The 16,279-nt window shown below is 34.0% G+C and overlaps 1 protein-coding gene across 2 annotated transcripts in view; it reads right to left on the reverse strand.

Annotated features, from left to right (window-relative positions):
* Window positions 1-1,090: 1,090 nt before the first annotated feature.
* Mybl1 (MYB proto-oncogene like 1) overlaps window positions 1,091-16,279 on the reverse strand; it is a 38,576-nt gene continuing 23,387 nt past the window's right edge. The window contains exons 9-16 of one of the 2 annotated variants that reach the window (XM_048420105.3): window positions 12,893-13,126; window positions 10,393-10,761; window positions 8,070-8,212; window positions 7,523-7,637; window positions 6,263-6,379; window positions 5,945-6,049; window positions 5,292-5,471; window positions 1,091-3,681 (exon numbers count right to left, since the gene is read on the reverse strand). In XM_048420105.3, the coding sequence (XP_048276062.1) occupies window positions 3,553-3,681; window positions 5,292-5,471; window positions 5,945-6,049; window positions 6,263-6,379; window positions 7,523-7,637; window positions 8,070-8,212; window positions 10,393-10,761; window positions 12,893-13,126 (1,392 nt within the window). In that variant the 3' untranslated portion in view covers window positions 1,091-3,552. The remainder of the gene's footprint in view (window positions 3,682-5,291; window positions 5,472-5,944; window positions 6,050-6,262; window positions 6,380-7,522; window positions 7,638-8,069; window positions 8,213-10,392; window positions 10,762-12,892; window positions 13,127-16,279) is intronic. The other variant, XM_048420107.3, reaches the window with a different exon arrangement.

Genomic DNA, 16,279 nt, shown 5'->3' on the forward strand with positions numbered 1-16,279 from the left:
TGTCATGGGAGTATAGCTAGTATATCCTGGTAAAAACTAATTATTAAGACTCAACATGTACCAAGATTTTCTAAGCCCACTGATAGACTCAAAAATAAGAGTCGCAAATAGCAACTTTTACTCTTTAGATACATGAAGGATAATGCTAACATTTTATGGAGCACTCAGGAAATGTTTCACAGGCATTTCACAGCTGATAAAGAGGGTAACATTGCAAACACAGAATGAAAAAAAGTAGTGCAAAAAAAATGTAGAGCCAAGTCACCAATAGGGTTGAAAATGAAGTGTGGAAACCAGCCAGCTAGAAAATTAATAAGAATCACCATTATTTAGGCAACCCCAGAGATATGATTGCATCTGCATATGGTTATCATTTCCTTCTGTTTACATCTGTAGTAAGAATGTACCTAGTCCTCTGTAGCTTTATGTTACGTACAAACTAATAGAATTCTGGTTTCACATATCAATCTTAAAAAGTTATGTAAATCTTTTACTGAGAGGTAAACTCATTTTCAGTGAGTTAATTCCAACAGATTGCTAGGCCTAGAAAACTAAGTAATGGTGATGAACTCATTAAGATTATGCAGTATTGCCAACAGTTGACTGGTGGCCACTGGCCTTTCCCAGGTGACTCTAATGCCAGGCCAGTTTCTTATTATTTCTATAGAATGAGCTCAGAGCAATGTGCAATAATTCAAATAAAGAGATAAAGTGGCCTTATGTACAGAGTCTTTATGACAGACTCCAATATGGAGGTTGAAAGAAGCTAAGAAATGTGTCAGTGGATGAACAAAAGAAAAGCAATTTCACTTAGAAACCTGACAAAGGGAGGGCAGGTCCAGGTGGGGAAAGAGAAATCTGTTTTGAACATTCTATTTCCAGTGTCAACAAAAGTTACACGAAAGAATGTAAAAGGAACTTGAAGTATTTCTGAATGAAGCCTGTTGGAGGGGCCACATTTGTTAACAGGGGAAATCATCTGCAAAGGGAATTCTAAGAGTACAAAGGGTAAGTGCTCAGTGTTGGACTCAGGTCTTAAGGGTTCAATCAAATCCATTACACAGAAGCAAAGTAAACGAGCAACACCATGTCAGCTTGTACACAGATGCTTTATTTGGATGTTAATAGATTTCAACATTGTCTGCAAGATTCTCTAACAATGCAAAGTTTTCTCATATATTAAAAAAAAACTTAATTTAGTCAGTGTAATTGCTGTATTAAGGTGAAAACCTTACAATAAAATGCAGTATGGTATGCGTGTAGTCAGTTTCCATGCATGTATGGCTACTACCTGTATGCATGGCATCTTCAGAAAACTGAAGAATCCAAGTGAACAGTAAAAAAGATGACTTAAGATGCCTGGCATGTTTATGATTACAAATCTTGCAACAAAAACAACAAAAAAACAACAAAGCAGTTAACTTGAGGATTCAACCAACACCAACCCAAATATATACTACGTTCCATAAGCCCAGGCTTATATACAATATATTAACATTTGTGTTAACTTAATGCTCAAGAAAAATTATGTTCTAAAATATGTAGCATATCTGAGATATTTTACTTTGGCAACTGGAGACTATCGTATCCAGTACAGCTAAAAACTATATTTTTAATAGGAATTATGTACTATTATTACCCCAAAGTAAATGAAATGATATAGTATGATTTTTCCACAATCATTGGTTTTACAAAGCAACATTTCTGTGAGAAGTTCATTAATTAGAAAAAAACATATTTAACATGCTAAGAAGATTCAAATTGTTTTACCTATTAGTTATCAAGAAGGCATAATCTTAGTACCACCACACATATTCTTTACTTCTCACTAACATATAGTATGCAAAAACTAGCAATTGGATTTAAAGCTTAAAACCTTTTTAGGTCTACTGTTGAAGAACTAGGCTTAAAATATTCAGTAGTCCCATTTCTATTAACAGATAAATAGATTTTCTTAAAATCTTAAGCCGTTTTGTTTGGTTTGGTTTTGAGGCATAGTAGTGTTTTGGTCTTTGTAAGAACCTGCTTGGTAATAGTTGAATCCATTAAGTTAACTTGAGAACTTGCCATCATTTGCTTATCTTTTCACACAGTGCAAGTGGTGGTCGCTCTTTCCATCTCTCATAGCAGCCGATTCTGCTACTTTCTATAGCAGCTTACTTCAGGAGTGGAGAGGGAGAGAGTGCGTCAATTATAAATAATTCGAACTACAGTGTACAATTCTATTTGCTTGTCAGTGTTTAGGTTGACAGCACACCATTATATGTCTCAAAAATTACATAAAATCTCTACCACATAAGCAAAGACATTCTTTCAAAAAGAAATAAAATAAGTGCAAACACCTAAACAGGCAACTGAAGCAACTGTTGTAACCTGGAAACACAAAACATTTATAAAAGGACAAAATATTTGTATAAATAAAAGATAATATTTTCTAATTCTGAAACATTGAGTAAATAGAATAAACTTTCTAAGTGCAGACTGTTTTAGGGAGCAAGGTACCATATTGTTTTTTAAACAAAATGAAAATTTCAAACACACACACGAATCACCAGATTAATTTATGACCTCCAATATAATTTAAAAAGAAAATATTAAATTATTATTTAGTACATTTTTGAACTACTTTATAACCAACATGATTTAAAGGATATAGTGCAATATTTAGGTAGATGTGACATACAGTATAGATATTGTATTCTTTGCAGCTATAACAACTAATTCATACTTGAAAGTCAAAGTTATTCTTTACTACGTTAGCTGGAATGACAAGAAACAACACTGGCTTCTAGACACCCTGTATATATATATATAAATATCTACATTTAAGCTTTAAAAATGAAAATAAATTATAAAAACAGACATTTTTTAAATTTACACAGTTTTCCTGCTCCTACGTACTGTACAATACATTCAACAGAATTCTCAGCTCTTCTGAGACTTAAGAAATACTGACTCTTTACTAGTAAGAAAAAGCCCACTTTGAATGCTTTTTTATTACTATGCTCAAATAAACATGCTTAACACTGTAGTTAATTTCATTGTTTCTGAAAAATACCAAAAATTAGTAGTGCAACTTTCTAGCTTCCTTGCGACTCCTTCTCATTGTGTTTCTTTATAAATGGTAGTCTAAATAAATCAGCACATGTGCAAAAGTACTTCATAAAGCCCCCGGGTCCTAAATATAGATTTTCATAGATCACACATACTTAACTTGTTTATAACAGACTATAACCTTGAGAAAGTACTGACATATATCCTGTAAAGAAATTATGTGAAAATTTGCTTTGGAATATCCATGAACATCCTTATTTTCCCATTGTGTTCTTTAAAAATAAATTTTAAAATTCTCATTTCTTAAAAGTAAATAATGAATTTACCTACCCCTTACTTTAAGTGGCTTATTATTGTCTGTCCAATATAGAAAAAAATGCGAACCATTTTAGGGATGTATTAAAACCTTTAAAAAATTAATTGAGACAAGTTCCATTGCAACCTAATTTGGCACAAAATACAGTAATGGGTAAGGCATTGTATCAGCTTTAGTAGCAATTAGAGTATGAGAGCTCTTGAAGTGCTGCTGGAGGCGGTGTAAGTACTCAGGTATCTTCTCGCTTGTTCAGTCATGATAAGTTGGTCTTCTGTCTTCCCATATACCACTGTTTCCCACTCACAATTTGACTATGAAGGAAATAGCAAAAGTGATGTAAAAATTAGTAATATTAACTACCCAAACCACTTCATAATTAGAGTGCATGCATGTATACATGTGTGTGTGTGCGCGCTTAACATGTCACATACATATGTGGAAGTCAAAGGACAAAGTTCAGGAGTCAGTCCTCTCGCTACCATGTGGACTGCAGAACCAAACTTAGGTTCTAAGGGTTAGTAACAAGCACCTTTATCCACTGAGCCATATTGTCAGTCTTCATAACTAGACTTTTAAAAATCAATTCTTTGACTAGGAATTTTATAAGTAATTGCTATAAAATATTTTGATAACAATATTATATCTTTTAAAATGAGATGCTATATTTTTAACACATACTAAAATATTTATGACAATTTTTGTGTAATTATTATGATTGTGTATATTGCTCACTGGCCTATGGTGAATAGTATAAGTCAAATGAATCATAACAGGAAAAAAATATAAATCTCTTTTGTTCCCAAATTTCCCAAAAGTTTTAAAGAGAGGAGCTGGAGATGTAGATCATTAGTAGGGTATTTATCTACTGTAGGAGACTCGGGTTTGGTCCCCAGTACCAAGACAAAGGAAAAGACTTAAAGGGAAGATGTCAAAAAGTGAACCACAGGTGCACCCTGCTTTCTCCCTTATCAAAGAATAAAGACTTCTATATGATATGTAAGAGTTATTACATGTGAACTTCCTGTAATATATATTTGAAGCTCTATATTAACTGAATACTGGGAATTAAAAGCATTTTAAGTCAATTAAGGGAATGCATTATGACACTCTCTGAAAGCCATGGCCCAAGACAGACAGGTGATTGTCTATATCTGATTGCCAAAGATATTCTCAAGGAATGCCTGAGTGTCAGGGAAACTATTCTACAGTCAGTGAGGCATAAAGAAGAAATCTTCCTCTCCAACAATTCATATTCTTTGGGCAAACTCCTAAGACAACAAGATAAGAATTTCACCAGCCTTCATCTGCAACCATTTACTGGCCACAGAGGAATGGGGGGAATTTCTTGTTTTATAGCTTCTGATCCAGAGTTTACTGGGCACAATCATATCAACAACAACAAAAAAAATATGCTGAAAATGCTTCCACCTACTTACCAATTTGGAACAACGAATGTGGCTATTCATTTTTATTTTACAGGTAAAAAATATCAGAAGTGGATTTAAATATCATTACACACACACACACACACACACACACACACACACACACAAAGAAATCACGAAAGGGCCAGGCATGATGGCACAAATCTGTATCCCAGGATTTAAGAAGTTGAAGCCGCAGGACTATGATTTTAAGGTCAGCTTCATAACGAGGTGAGATCCTGTCTCAAAACAACAGCAGCAACAACAAAACCCTAAAAAAAATCTCTGGTTAAAATTCTAATTGTAGAGATAGTATGTACACTAATGAATGAGTCTCTCTTAAACCCAAACTTGCTTTCAGTGATAAAATAATAATTTTTATTGTACTTGTCAATTTAAACTTGAAAAGGAAAAGTATAATTTATGATCAGTAAGTTAAAAGTGATCATTGACTAAAACAGCAACAAAAATCACTAAAGAAACTTATAAATCCATACCTGAAGATTCTTTTCCAATTTGACAACTTTAGAAGGGTTAGGGTTTGGTTTCTTTTTAGTAAGTGTATATGTTTTGTTGGCTGAATTTATATCTTGTTTTTCAGGAGTCAAGTTGCACCTATTGTCATGTATTTCCAATAATGGTATCATTAATAAAGATGTTGCAAGTATATTTTCTGACTAAGAGAAAAAAGAAAGAGGAAAATAACTAATTCAAAAGTAGAGACAAGAGACTACTGAGTAAGAAGTAATGGAAGCCCTGTTAATTTTCCTCTTAGGAAGCATTTGGCTCTGATGAAATATCTAGTAATATCTTTGTAATTACACAAAATAAATGTCTAGCATTAGAATTATATCTTGGTAATTACACAAAATAAACTTATAGTGCTATAGTAATATTTTGATTTCAAATTTAAAGTTTTGTGAACCACTGTTTTTTTTGACATCATACAAAAGACTAACTTTCTTAAAATAAAACAAGTTTAAAAAATAATATATTCTTCATAGATAATAGGTTCTCTCTGAATTAAGCAAAACAATCCTAAATTTTCTGTGACTCTCCTTAAAGTGATCTGGTCAAGCAATGAATATGAAATGAGAACCACCATGATTTAAGATAGACATTTAAAAACATGTATGAATTCTTTACAAACCTGTATGTCTGAAATGTCTTCAGTTAGTAGCTGAGAGCCTGGTTCTTCTTTGTCCCAGCTTTCTAAAGCTAGTGATTTTCTGACTTTCTTCACAGATGCAGAATGCTAAGAAAAATAATTCACAAGGTAACTTTGTATCCAAGTCTTGTACATGACGAAGCCTTTCATTAGCATTACTACTAGAAGAGCTGACATGGAGTAACACACCTCTCAGCAAGGACAGGCAGGAGATTTGCAAGTTTGAGGGCAGCTGAAGTTACACAGAGACCTCCTCTAACTAACTATGGAAATGAAGATATAAACAATCCTCAGGATTACCTCTTGCTTGCAGCTTTTGTAAGCAGGTTCGTCTTCTTCTTTGAGGAATATGTCTGTTCCAGTTTCTTCTTTTAAAACTTCTCGAATGTCTTCTTCCAAGAAGGCAAGTGGCTGGGACTAAATTATTTTTTTAAAGGTTTTAAAAGGCAATTGCCAGAAATTCCTTCTCTCTCTCTCTCTCTCTCTCTCTCTCTCTCTCTCTCTCTCTCTCTCTCTCTCTCTCTCTCTCTCTCTGTATATAAGATTCTGCCTTTTGGCCTGATAAGACAACAAGCCTGACAACTCAAGTTCCATCCCCGGAGTCCACGGCAGAAGGAGAGAATGACTTCTCAAGAGCTGTCCTCTAACCTCTTCAAGAGTATCATAGCATGTGTACACCCACAATAACAATAATACACAGCTGCTTTTTGCTTTAACTTTTAGACTTTTACAATATTAACAAAGTTATCTTCTACTTTCTATAGATACACAAATTAACTAATTAATCGGCTCACAGTAATCATAATTGCTTAAGATATTAATGAATGTCAATTTTAATGAACCTACCTGCTAAAATTACTAAAAATAGAACAAAATTTAAACTATCATTGAAGAAATAAAATTTAAGTAACAGCTTTATTTCTAATAAACATAAAATATTTGCATATGTCTAGAATGTTCTGGCCTTTTCTGAGGTATTTCAAAGATAACAATACTTATGAGAACACAAATAACTAAAACACTTCACAGATATATTAACTCATGAACTATTGCTACCACAGCTACAAGACTAATAGCAGTAACTAAGTACTCACTATAATGAAACTAGAGACAAGTCCTTTATTTGTATTGTCCTTTTTAGTTTCACAATAAAAAACTTGGGTGTGCTTAATAACTTGTACATAGAAGAGAAACTGAACTTTAAGAAGGTTCCCTGACCTGTTAGTTTCCTTGGCAGCATTAAGTGATTAGATATATCAAAGTATTAATTCTATTGCAATGAAACTACTAAATACATGCTTTAATATTAAGAAAAAAAAGCACGCCACCGAAACTGTTTTCTTCTAGTTAACATGAGAACACACAAACTTAAAATGAGTCAAACAAACGGCTATTTACAGGTCAAGTAAGATTAACACAAAATTACATTCATAAATTAAGAGATAAAATTTTATTTCAGTTTCAATAAACACTTTTTAACACTAAAAAATTCAAGATGATATACACCACTTTTTCTTTAATTAAAACTAGGAAGTGCTTGAGAATAAAGAGTATACATACCACAATTTTAAGAGGTCCATACTTTTTTTCCTGAGCAGCAAGTGCATTCTTAAATGGAGTAGGAGTTCTTGGTGTGGTACCCAATATAGATCTTCTAATAGTAGGTGTTCTAAACCTAGTCAATCATTCAGGTATTCTTATTACTCTCATGATATGAGTTCATATATGTTAAGTAAGGCAAAGCCCTGAAAAATCATAAACTACATTTTTATATACACATGTTTTCCTAAAGTATTATAGAGATATTTAAAATATGGTTGCCTAAAGTTGTTCATTCTCTAATTAGTATTTTTTAAAAGGAAGAATGACTTAGGAAAAGTACTAAGAATATTTTGCTTGAAATAAAAATTTTATGCTATATTTATCCAGTTTTCAGTATTCTACAGGGACAGTATAAGAGGTTGTGACTTTAAAAAGAATAACAACCAACTTCTAAAACTATAGACATAGAAATTATGTGATGTGCCATTTACTTGAATAAAATGCTAACATACCCTTGACTTTATGCTTCCTTCTCTCCATAGCATATTATTTAGTGCAGACTTACCCTACATTTTCTTTTTGGTCTTTGGGAGTTGCTTCCTTCTGAAGAGGAGTTGTAATCAGAACTTTCTGCCCACAAATTGGGGTTGATGTAAACGAAGGGTTTTCTATATTAAGTTGTTCATTTCCAGGACATGTGTTAAAAAACTTAAAGGAGAACAGAATTCACAGACAATATTTTAGAACATCAAAATTCCTATACAAATATCAAACTGGTAAGACTTCTCTATTGTTTTAGGAAAAGATTTTCAATAATACTACATATATTTTCTACTTCATGGAAATTAAGCTCCATAATGACAAGAAATTTCTATTTTGTTCACTGCTGCCTCCCAGCACCTGAACCATTCTGAACAGGGTAGTACATGAAAAACATTTAAGAAACAGTTGTCTTACAAATGGTCAGGTTTATAACAGCACAGAAAATTTAAAACAAAACAGTGCACCACCAAGCACAGATCTACAGATCCATGCACCGCTGTCTCAGCACATCTTCAGTCTGGTACAAGAGTGTAACTGAGAAAGTCAGCTGTGAACTATCATTCATAAATTATGGTAAGTGTGCTTTTCTTTCAGACTATCTTGAACTCAGACTAAAATAATAGAGTGGGCATGGTGTGCATGCCTGTTGTTACAACTACTCAGGAAGAACAAGTCTTGGGAAGGAACATTGCTTGCTTATTGGAAGTTAACTGTCTGGCAAATCTGCTTGCCTAAAAGCACATCTACTTTAAGCAGACAAAACAAGAGTACACCCTCTAAATTACACAATGTACTAGACTTAACTTAAACACTATTATAAAAACCTGATTTTCTTTTGTCACTAGCAGACTAGAAGTGGCAATATGAAGACGTGAAAATTGCTTCAAAAGTGCCACCTACAACTACAGTCTACTCTTGCTCTATCACTCCTAATACTTGAATCATCTCACCTAGGATTAGCAATCAAACTCTTTCAAAGGATAAAAGCCAAATGGCATGGGATATAAGCACCTCCCACTGGCTTTCTAGCATAGAATTCACTTCAGTAAAAATCACTAATGTACAAATCTCTGGAAATGGAAACCCTCATCTACCTTGGAATAATTTTGAACTTTGAGAGCTGGAGAGAGAATACACTATTCACATTGTAGTACACATAAACTATATTATCTCAAGCATTTTCAGATCACAGTAGCTGTGTTCCCAACTTAAAACATACCTCCAACAATATTTCAGACCTCCTCATATTTATTTGACCTTCAAGGTCCCTACTTATCTCATAAAACTTTCTATCATTTGTGTGATAATTAGTGCTGTCAACCTGACAAAAATCTAAAATCACCTGGGAAATGGGCCTCTGCATACTTGTGAGGGATTAACTTAATTGGGTTAAATGAGGTGGGAAACCCCAGCCTAAAAGTGAAGGGGCCATCTCCAGATAGCAGAAATGGAACTAAGCAGCAGCATACATTCCTAGCTCTCTTCTGGCTGTGGATGTTAATGTGAGCAGCTCTCTCAACTGCACTGTAACTTCCACTGCACTGTCACTGTGAACTGCAGGCTAAAAAAAAAAAAAAAAATTCTACCCTTCCTTCTTTAAATGGCTTTTGTCAGGATATTTTATCAAAGCAACAGAAAAAAACATTAAGATAATCAAAACACTTCCAGCAAACAGCGGTTGAACTTCAAAACTGCATTCCTTTTGGCATTCAATGTCTTTAGAAAGATTAACTGATATGCTGTAAGAAAAGTGACAGACACCTGGAATATAACAAAATTTTTACATTAACAAAAATAATCGTAATGTGTACATCTGCTTCTGGGAACATTACTAAAAAATTAAGTAGTTAATCTTGAATATCCAAACATGAAATTCTTAGAATAAATTGTTGTTTAGATTTCTTCCAAAGAATGTCAAAAACGAAAACTTAACATGTAAATGAAAATCTAAATTGCTGTATACAGCAGATAAGATCGTTTACAGCATGCCAGACATATATGCTGAACAACCCAGCATCAAAGAGTCATACTGGATCTTAGTTTTAGCTCTGCATTAGATACCCTTGTGCAAATAAATCATTTTACCTTTAGGGGCCAGTTTCCTGAAGAGTCTTATAAAGAAATAGCACCATATGACAAAGAAAAAGTCCCTTTTAGCTCTTGAAATTCTAGGGTGCTATAATGCGGATACTTCCCTTGGTGAGACACTGAATTCACCATTCTCACGCATACATTTAAACACATCTTTGCGTTAACAAAGCAACCTACTGCTATTAAAGGCACTAAAGATCTAATTTAATTCATCTTGTCTACATTTGCAAACATAAGTGAAACAACATTAGTACCTGTGAAGGAGAAAATGGTAGTGTTTTCACTGGTGTGTGTTTTAATGCTGTATTACTGCCTTCACTGAATGAGCCATCACCAAGTTCATTGCCTAGAGACTGACCCACTCGTATTCTCTTCTTCTTTCTGAGGATGGTTGGTGGAGTGCTAAACTTGACCACACTTGGGGACGCTAGAGAAGCGGCTTCACTGTCCCCAGCGTTACAGCTGTTCTTCTTCCCTTCAAGGACGAGGCTGACATTAAACTGACACTCCATGGCTCCCTCGCTGTGCTGGATTCGCATCAGTTTAACTGGGGTAGACTTGACAGGAGAAGCAGCAGCATCAGAAAGATCAAAACTGGTAACATCACTCCATGCTACAGGATCCTGCAAAAAAATGAATTCTTAACTCATTAAGTTGTAACCTAGTTAATTAAATATGATCTGAACACAGGATAATAATTCATTTTTTATATTAATTTATTTGTTTATGCAGCATTGCTTATAAATCCAAACCATCTAAAGAAAAACTCCAAATAACCCGTTTCCCTTTTCACTGTCTTCAGATTGTAAACAGAATTTTAAATAAAAATAAGAAATCTCCTAATTTGTTGGCGTCCAATTGTATTTCCATGTTAGAAAATTACATGCCCTGAATATTTGACATTACATTTTTCATTAGTGCATTTTATTAATTGGAAAATATTTATATAGAAACATTTTTTAAATCATTTCAAATGAGTGGTTCAAGTGTAAAGACAAATTAAATAAACCTTTCTGTCATATCATCTCTATGACAGTCCCTACTTAAGAGGTAAAAGAAATATTAATGTGGATGGTGTAGAATTGCTCCATGCACTGAAATAAATGCTTCCATTCACTAGGCACGTTGTTTATCTTATATCTAAGACCACTCTGCTTAAATAGAAAATGGTCACAAACTGTTCCCTTTTATCTAGTAAGGCAGAAAAATGGACATGGAAGGCCCTACCTCAGCAATGCATCAGTGTCGCTGCCTCTGTGGCTGTAAAGGAGAGGCAGACAGAGAGCGGGGTGGGAGGTGACACTCTCCTGGACAGTGGAAATTCTTCACCTAGGCTACCCAGAAGCTCCTAACTGTTTCCTGATGGAGATTTTCAGTTTCCCCAAGAGGGTGCGAGCAAATCCATCTGACTGAGGTAATGATGGAAAGTTAACTGCTCGTTTCTTTCCATCTCTGTCTCCATAGCTTCTACCTCTATGAACAAGACTCCCTGCAATAGCAAGCCTCAACAACAGAAGATAAAAGCCTGCTGGGATCTGGCCTGGGAAACCACCACACTGTGCAGAGGGCGTGACCACTAATGGCCATAACTGTATAGAAAGCATTTGCCACAAACAAGAAAATCTGGAAAGCTGTGGCCTTCAGTCAGGGCACATGGAGTGGTTCAGCATCTCACACGGGCACCACAGCATTGAGAAATGTTAGGATGATAATTTCTAACAAGTTATTTACTCATTTTTACCAGTAAAAACAAACTTTGTCTAAACATCTTTGTTTAATTAAGCAGAACACTTTAGAAAAAAATTACAATTTTTTATAATAACAATTTGGAATATTACAAGATAATGTTTCATCTAACTCAGTAGCTGAAATTTTCTGTCAGAATATTTTACATAAAAAGAAAAATTATTTTAGGCTATTATTAAAAAGAACTAATTCATCAATAAAACCATTCTATTAAACGAAAATACTATAAAACTATGTAACCATTTAGTAATATGTATGGAACATATACTTTGACTTAGAAATTCAATTTATCCAAGTATATAATTGTTATGATTTGACAACAAAGCCTTTTAAATATTACTTTTTATTGATGATATGGAAAATCTAGATGTTCTCTAAACACACAGCAATGCATTCAGTAAATAAACTGTCTTACTGTTAAACTCTCATATGCTGGAATACTATAAAGCCTCAAAATTCAAGTTTAAAAAATATATTTAAGTTCCAGGCATGGTGGGTGGTACGTCTTTAAGCCCAACACTCAGGAGGCAGAGGCAAACAGATCTCTGTAAGTTCAAAGCCAGCCTGGTTTATATATGGAGTTCCAGGCCAGCCAGGGATACATAGTGAGACCCTGTTCAAAATTATATATATGTTAATAAACCAAAGGCAGAATCATAATATAATAGAAGATAAAAATATAACATGAATTATATGTGTGTGTTTCAAACGATCAAATCTGAATGTATAGATTTAAAATTTCTTCTTTATAGTTCCTCTAGTTTAAAACATTCTAATGTATTTAAATAACTCATCTAATAATGAATTAAATTTTTAATTCTAAAACATCTTTTTAAGATACATATTTGAGGAGGACTTAAGCCTTTAATTTTTTTTGGTCAGAAATCTCTACAAAAGAGATCAAAATTAGGCAATGCTTAGCATTTAAGTAGGTAAATGTCTATTTAAATATTAAACTAAGCTTCTAAACATGAGATTATGTTATTAATTTCACAATTTCAAACTTACAGATTCAATAAGTTCTAGAGTCTCTGCAAATTCTGGGATGGTCTGTAGAGAAGACAGTACAGCATTTGCTTCTACAGCTAGAAACTTTGTGGGTGAGTTTTGCTGAGCAGAAACAGTCTGATTTTCATCCATGTTATAAAACTCGGCAGTGTGTTCCTCAAGGTTATTCAATGTGTTAGACATGCTATCATCCATGAGGAAACTACCAGACCAGCTAGAAAAGCCTCCAGGTTGCTAAAAGTACAAAAGAAAATTAGATATTATTAGTCATTCTCAATATAGGTATAAATTTAAATTTTAAATAAAAAATTTCAAAAACATACTTCATATTATTTTAGATAAAAAGATATAGTACCCAGTATAGCCTTTCTTCAATATTAGTATATACTTTGTTTCTACTAAATTTCATTCCTTGACTAGATTTCTTTTTTTCTAAATAAATTTTAACTATAAAGCCACTGCCAATAAAACTAGCACTTATATGTAACAAAGAACTAAAATGTAGTCTCATGTTCTTTTCAAACTTCATTCCACAATTCCACTCACAACCCTCACTCTATGAGAATACCAAGCTTTAGTACTTTTAACTCCCCGATGAGTGATTTTTTTTTTTTTACTCTGGAGAGCCTTTGTACATACTATTGTTCTCTTTATCTAGAACATTCCCTAACCCACCATCCACACAGTGTTGCCTTGATTTAAAAGATACTTTAAATATTAAGAGGTATGCCATGTGACTGATAGTAATACACTTTCATCTGCTATTTAAAATATTGCCCTAATACATCTATCTTGTTTATATATATATATACACACATATGTTTATATATATATATACATATATATATATATATATATACACACACACAATATAATCATTCTGCATTTCAAGACTGAATTCAGGGCTGGAGAGACACCTCAGTAGTTAAGAACAGTGGTTACTCTTTCAGAGGACCTGGTTTCAATTCTCAGCACCCACGTGGCAGCTCAAAACCATGTGTAACTCCAGTTCCAAGTGTTCTAAAACCCTCACACAGACATAAATATGGGCAAAATACCAATGCGCATAAAAGATATTTCTGTTCAAGACTGACCTCAAGCAAGACTTCTTCTAAGAACATAGTCTGACTGTGAATCTAACGTACATAATTTTCTTATGTTCTTATAAAACTAAGTGGTTTATTTCATCTTACTATATTCTATTCCTTATCTTTGTTCTTATTGCAGATTAAGTACTCTGATATCAGGCCTATACAAGTTTTCTTTCTTTCTTTAGAAACAACCCAGGCAATTTATTTATTTTGCAAGCCTAGTTTCCTGTTGTTATGATAATAAAATAAGGAGATCTTGAAGCATCACAAAGAAAAGATAACTTGCAATGCATACAGCACTATTCAACAGAACTTTCTGAAACATGAAAATGTTCTACATATTCAGCAACTCAGTATGGGAGCCAGCAGTCATATCTGTAAAATGTGGCTGGTGCACATGAGGAATTTTAAATTTTATTTAAAATTAAATATATCTAGTAGTACATTCTTAAGAATGTACTGCCCATGCTATCTATGCATGGTGGTGCACACCTTTAATCCCATCACTTAGGAGGCAGAGGCAGGAGGATCTCTGTGAGTTTGAGGTCAGTTTGGTCTACAGAGCAAGTTTCAGGACAGCCAGGGCTGTTACACAGAGGACCCTGTCTTGAAAAACCAAATAAATAAATGAGTAAATAAATAGATAAAGACAGACAGACAAATTGATAATAGATAAAACAAAAAGAACATACTTCCCATTTTAAAGGAATCACTCAACAAATGGTTACTACTATTAAAAATTGGGGCTGGGAAGATGGCTCAGTGGATAAGAGTACTTGCTGATCTTTTACATGTTGTAGAATAATCCTTCTGTACACTGTGAAAATGTGTTGCTCTAATTATTAATATAAAGCTGATTGGCTGGTAGCTAGGCAGGAGTTTTAGGGCAGAGAGAATGCCAGGAAAAAGGGCAGAGTCTGAAGAGTATCAAGCCAGATGCAGAAGTAGTAACATGGGAAATTATAGATGGAGTAAACCAGCCTCAGGGCAGCACACAGATTAACAGAGCTGGCTGGAGGAGGCAAACCTAAACTATTGTATGAGCATTTATAATTAATAGTAAGTCTCTGAGTGGTTATTTGGGAGTAGCTGCTAGGACACTCTGCCTACAAATAGCATTCCAATATGGCACACCTACATCCACAGAAGACCTGAGAAAGCTTAAAGTTCTAAACACACAAAAACCGGGTCCAATGCGGTTTCCTAGTCCTGTGTCTCTCATCCTGGCCCTCAGTCCAGGGATCCATCCCTTAGAAGCTGCCTGTGGACTTGAGCCAACCATGCAAGCCCTGTCAGCATGAGCTGTGTGGCAGGTTTGGGGTTTTGCTCAGAGACAGAAAAGTTACAGATATGCAGTAAAGACAGATCTAGATGGGAAAAAGAGTCTCTAAAAATAGTTAAAAAATAATGAAGTCATTAAAAAAAAGAATACAGTTTAAAAAAATATAAGCCACATAAAGATGGGAAATACACAGAGTCTGGATTCTGTATGTTATTGTGTTGTCTCTAGATTTTCTGATTCTTAATGAAGAAATGACAGATGCTAAGACACACTGGATTATGAAAACTGTTGGATTAAACCAATTTATATATTTTAAAAATGTCTTGATTTCAAAATGGAAGTCAAAAGATGTTACTTTGCAAAAGAGGTTATACTTTCCACAGAAAGCAAAAAACTATGGATTCATTAAAGGTTAAAGATGATCAGATCTCATCAAAGAAGACCCCCTAGAAATTCTGACTATAGACATAAAGAACCAAACCTAGAAAAACTACAAGACACATGATGTATATGTTATCTGCTCAAACATAAAACAAAAAATTATCTTTGGCTGCCTTGTGTAAAATGCACAGTATATACCTGTATTAATACCTTTAAAAGCTTATGTATCTTCAATGCAAGGGGACCAAACACCAATAAAAATGATCCAGATGATCCAGCATTCAAAACAGCTTCAAAACTGCTGGCTGAGATGATCCAGCCAAGACTTAACAATTATTCTGATTTTCTCGAGGTTTCACCAAAGATACCAGCACTGACAAACAACAGGAAGTAGTCTAGAAAGCAACACCCACATTCCCAAGATGGGGGTATTGGTGGCTTTTGGTTATTCAATGGATTATAAATACTTGTCACTGTTTAGGGAGTTGTTTACAAGTTGTTATTGGTCATAGGCAGAATAAAACCTAAACAAAAGAGTTAAGTTCTAAGATCTCTTTCTAAAGGAAAAAGGGAATATGATACAGGAACGATAAGAAAAAAAGGTAGATTATTGATTCTACTTTAATCCAAAAA

This window comes from Myodes glareolus, chromosome 16, assembly GCF_982192425.1.
Source record: "Myodes glareolus chromosome 16, mMyoGla1.1, whole genome shotgun sequence".
NCBI classification, from domain to species: Eukaryota; Metazoa; Chordata; class Mammalia; order Rodentia; family Cricetidae; genus Myodes; species Myodes glareolus.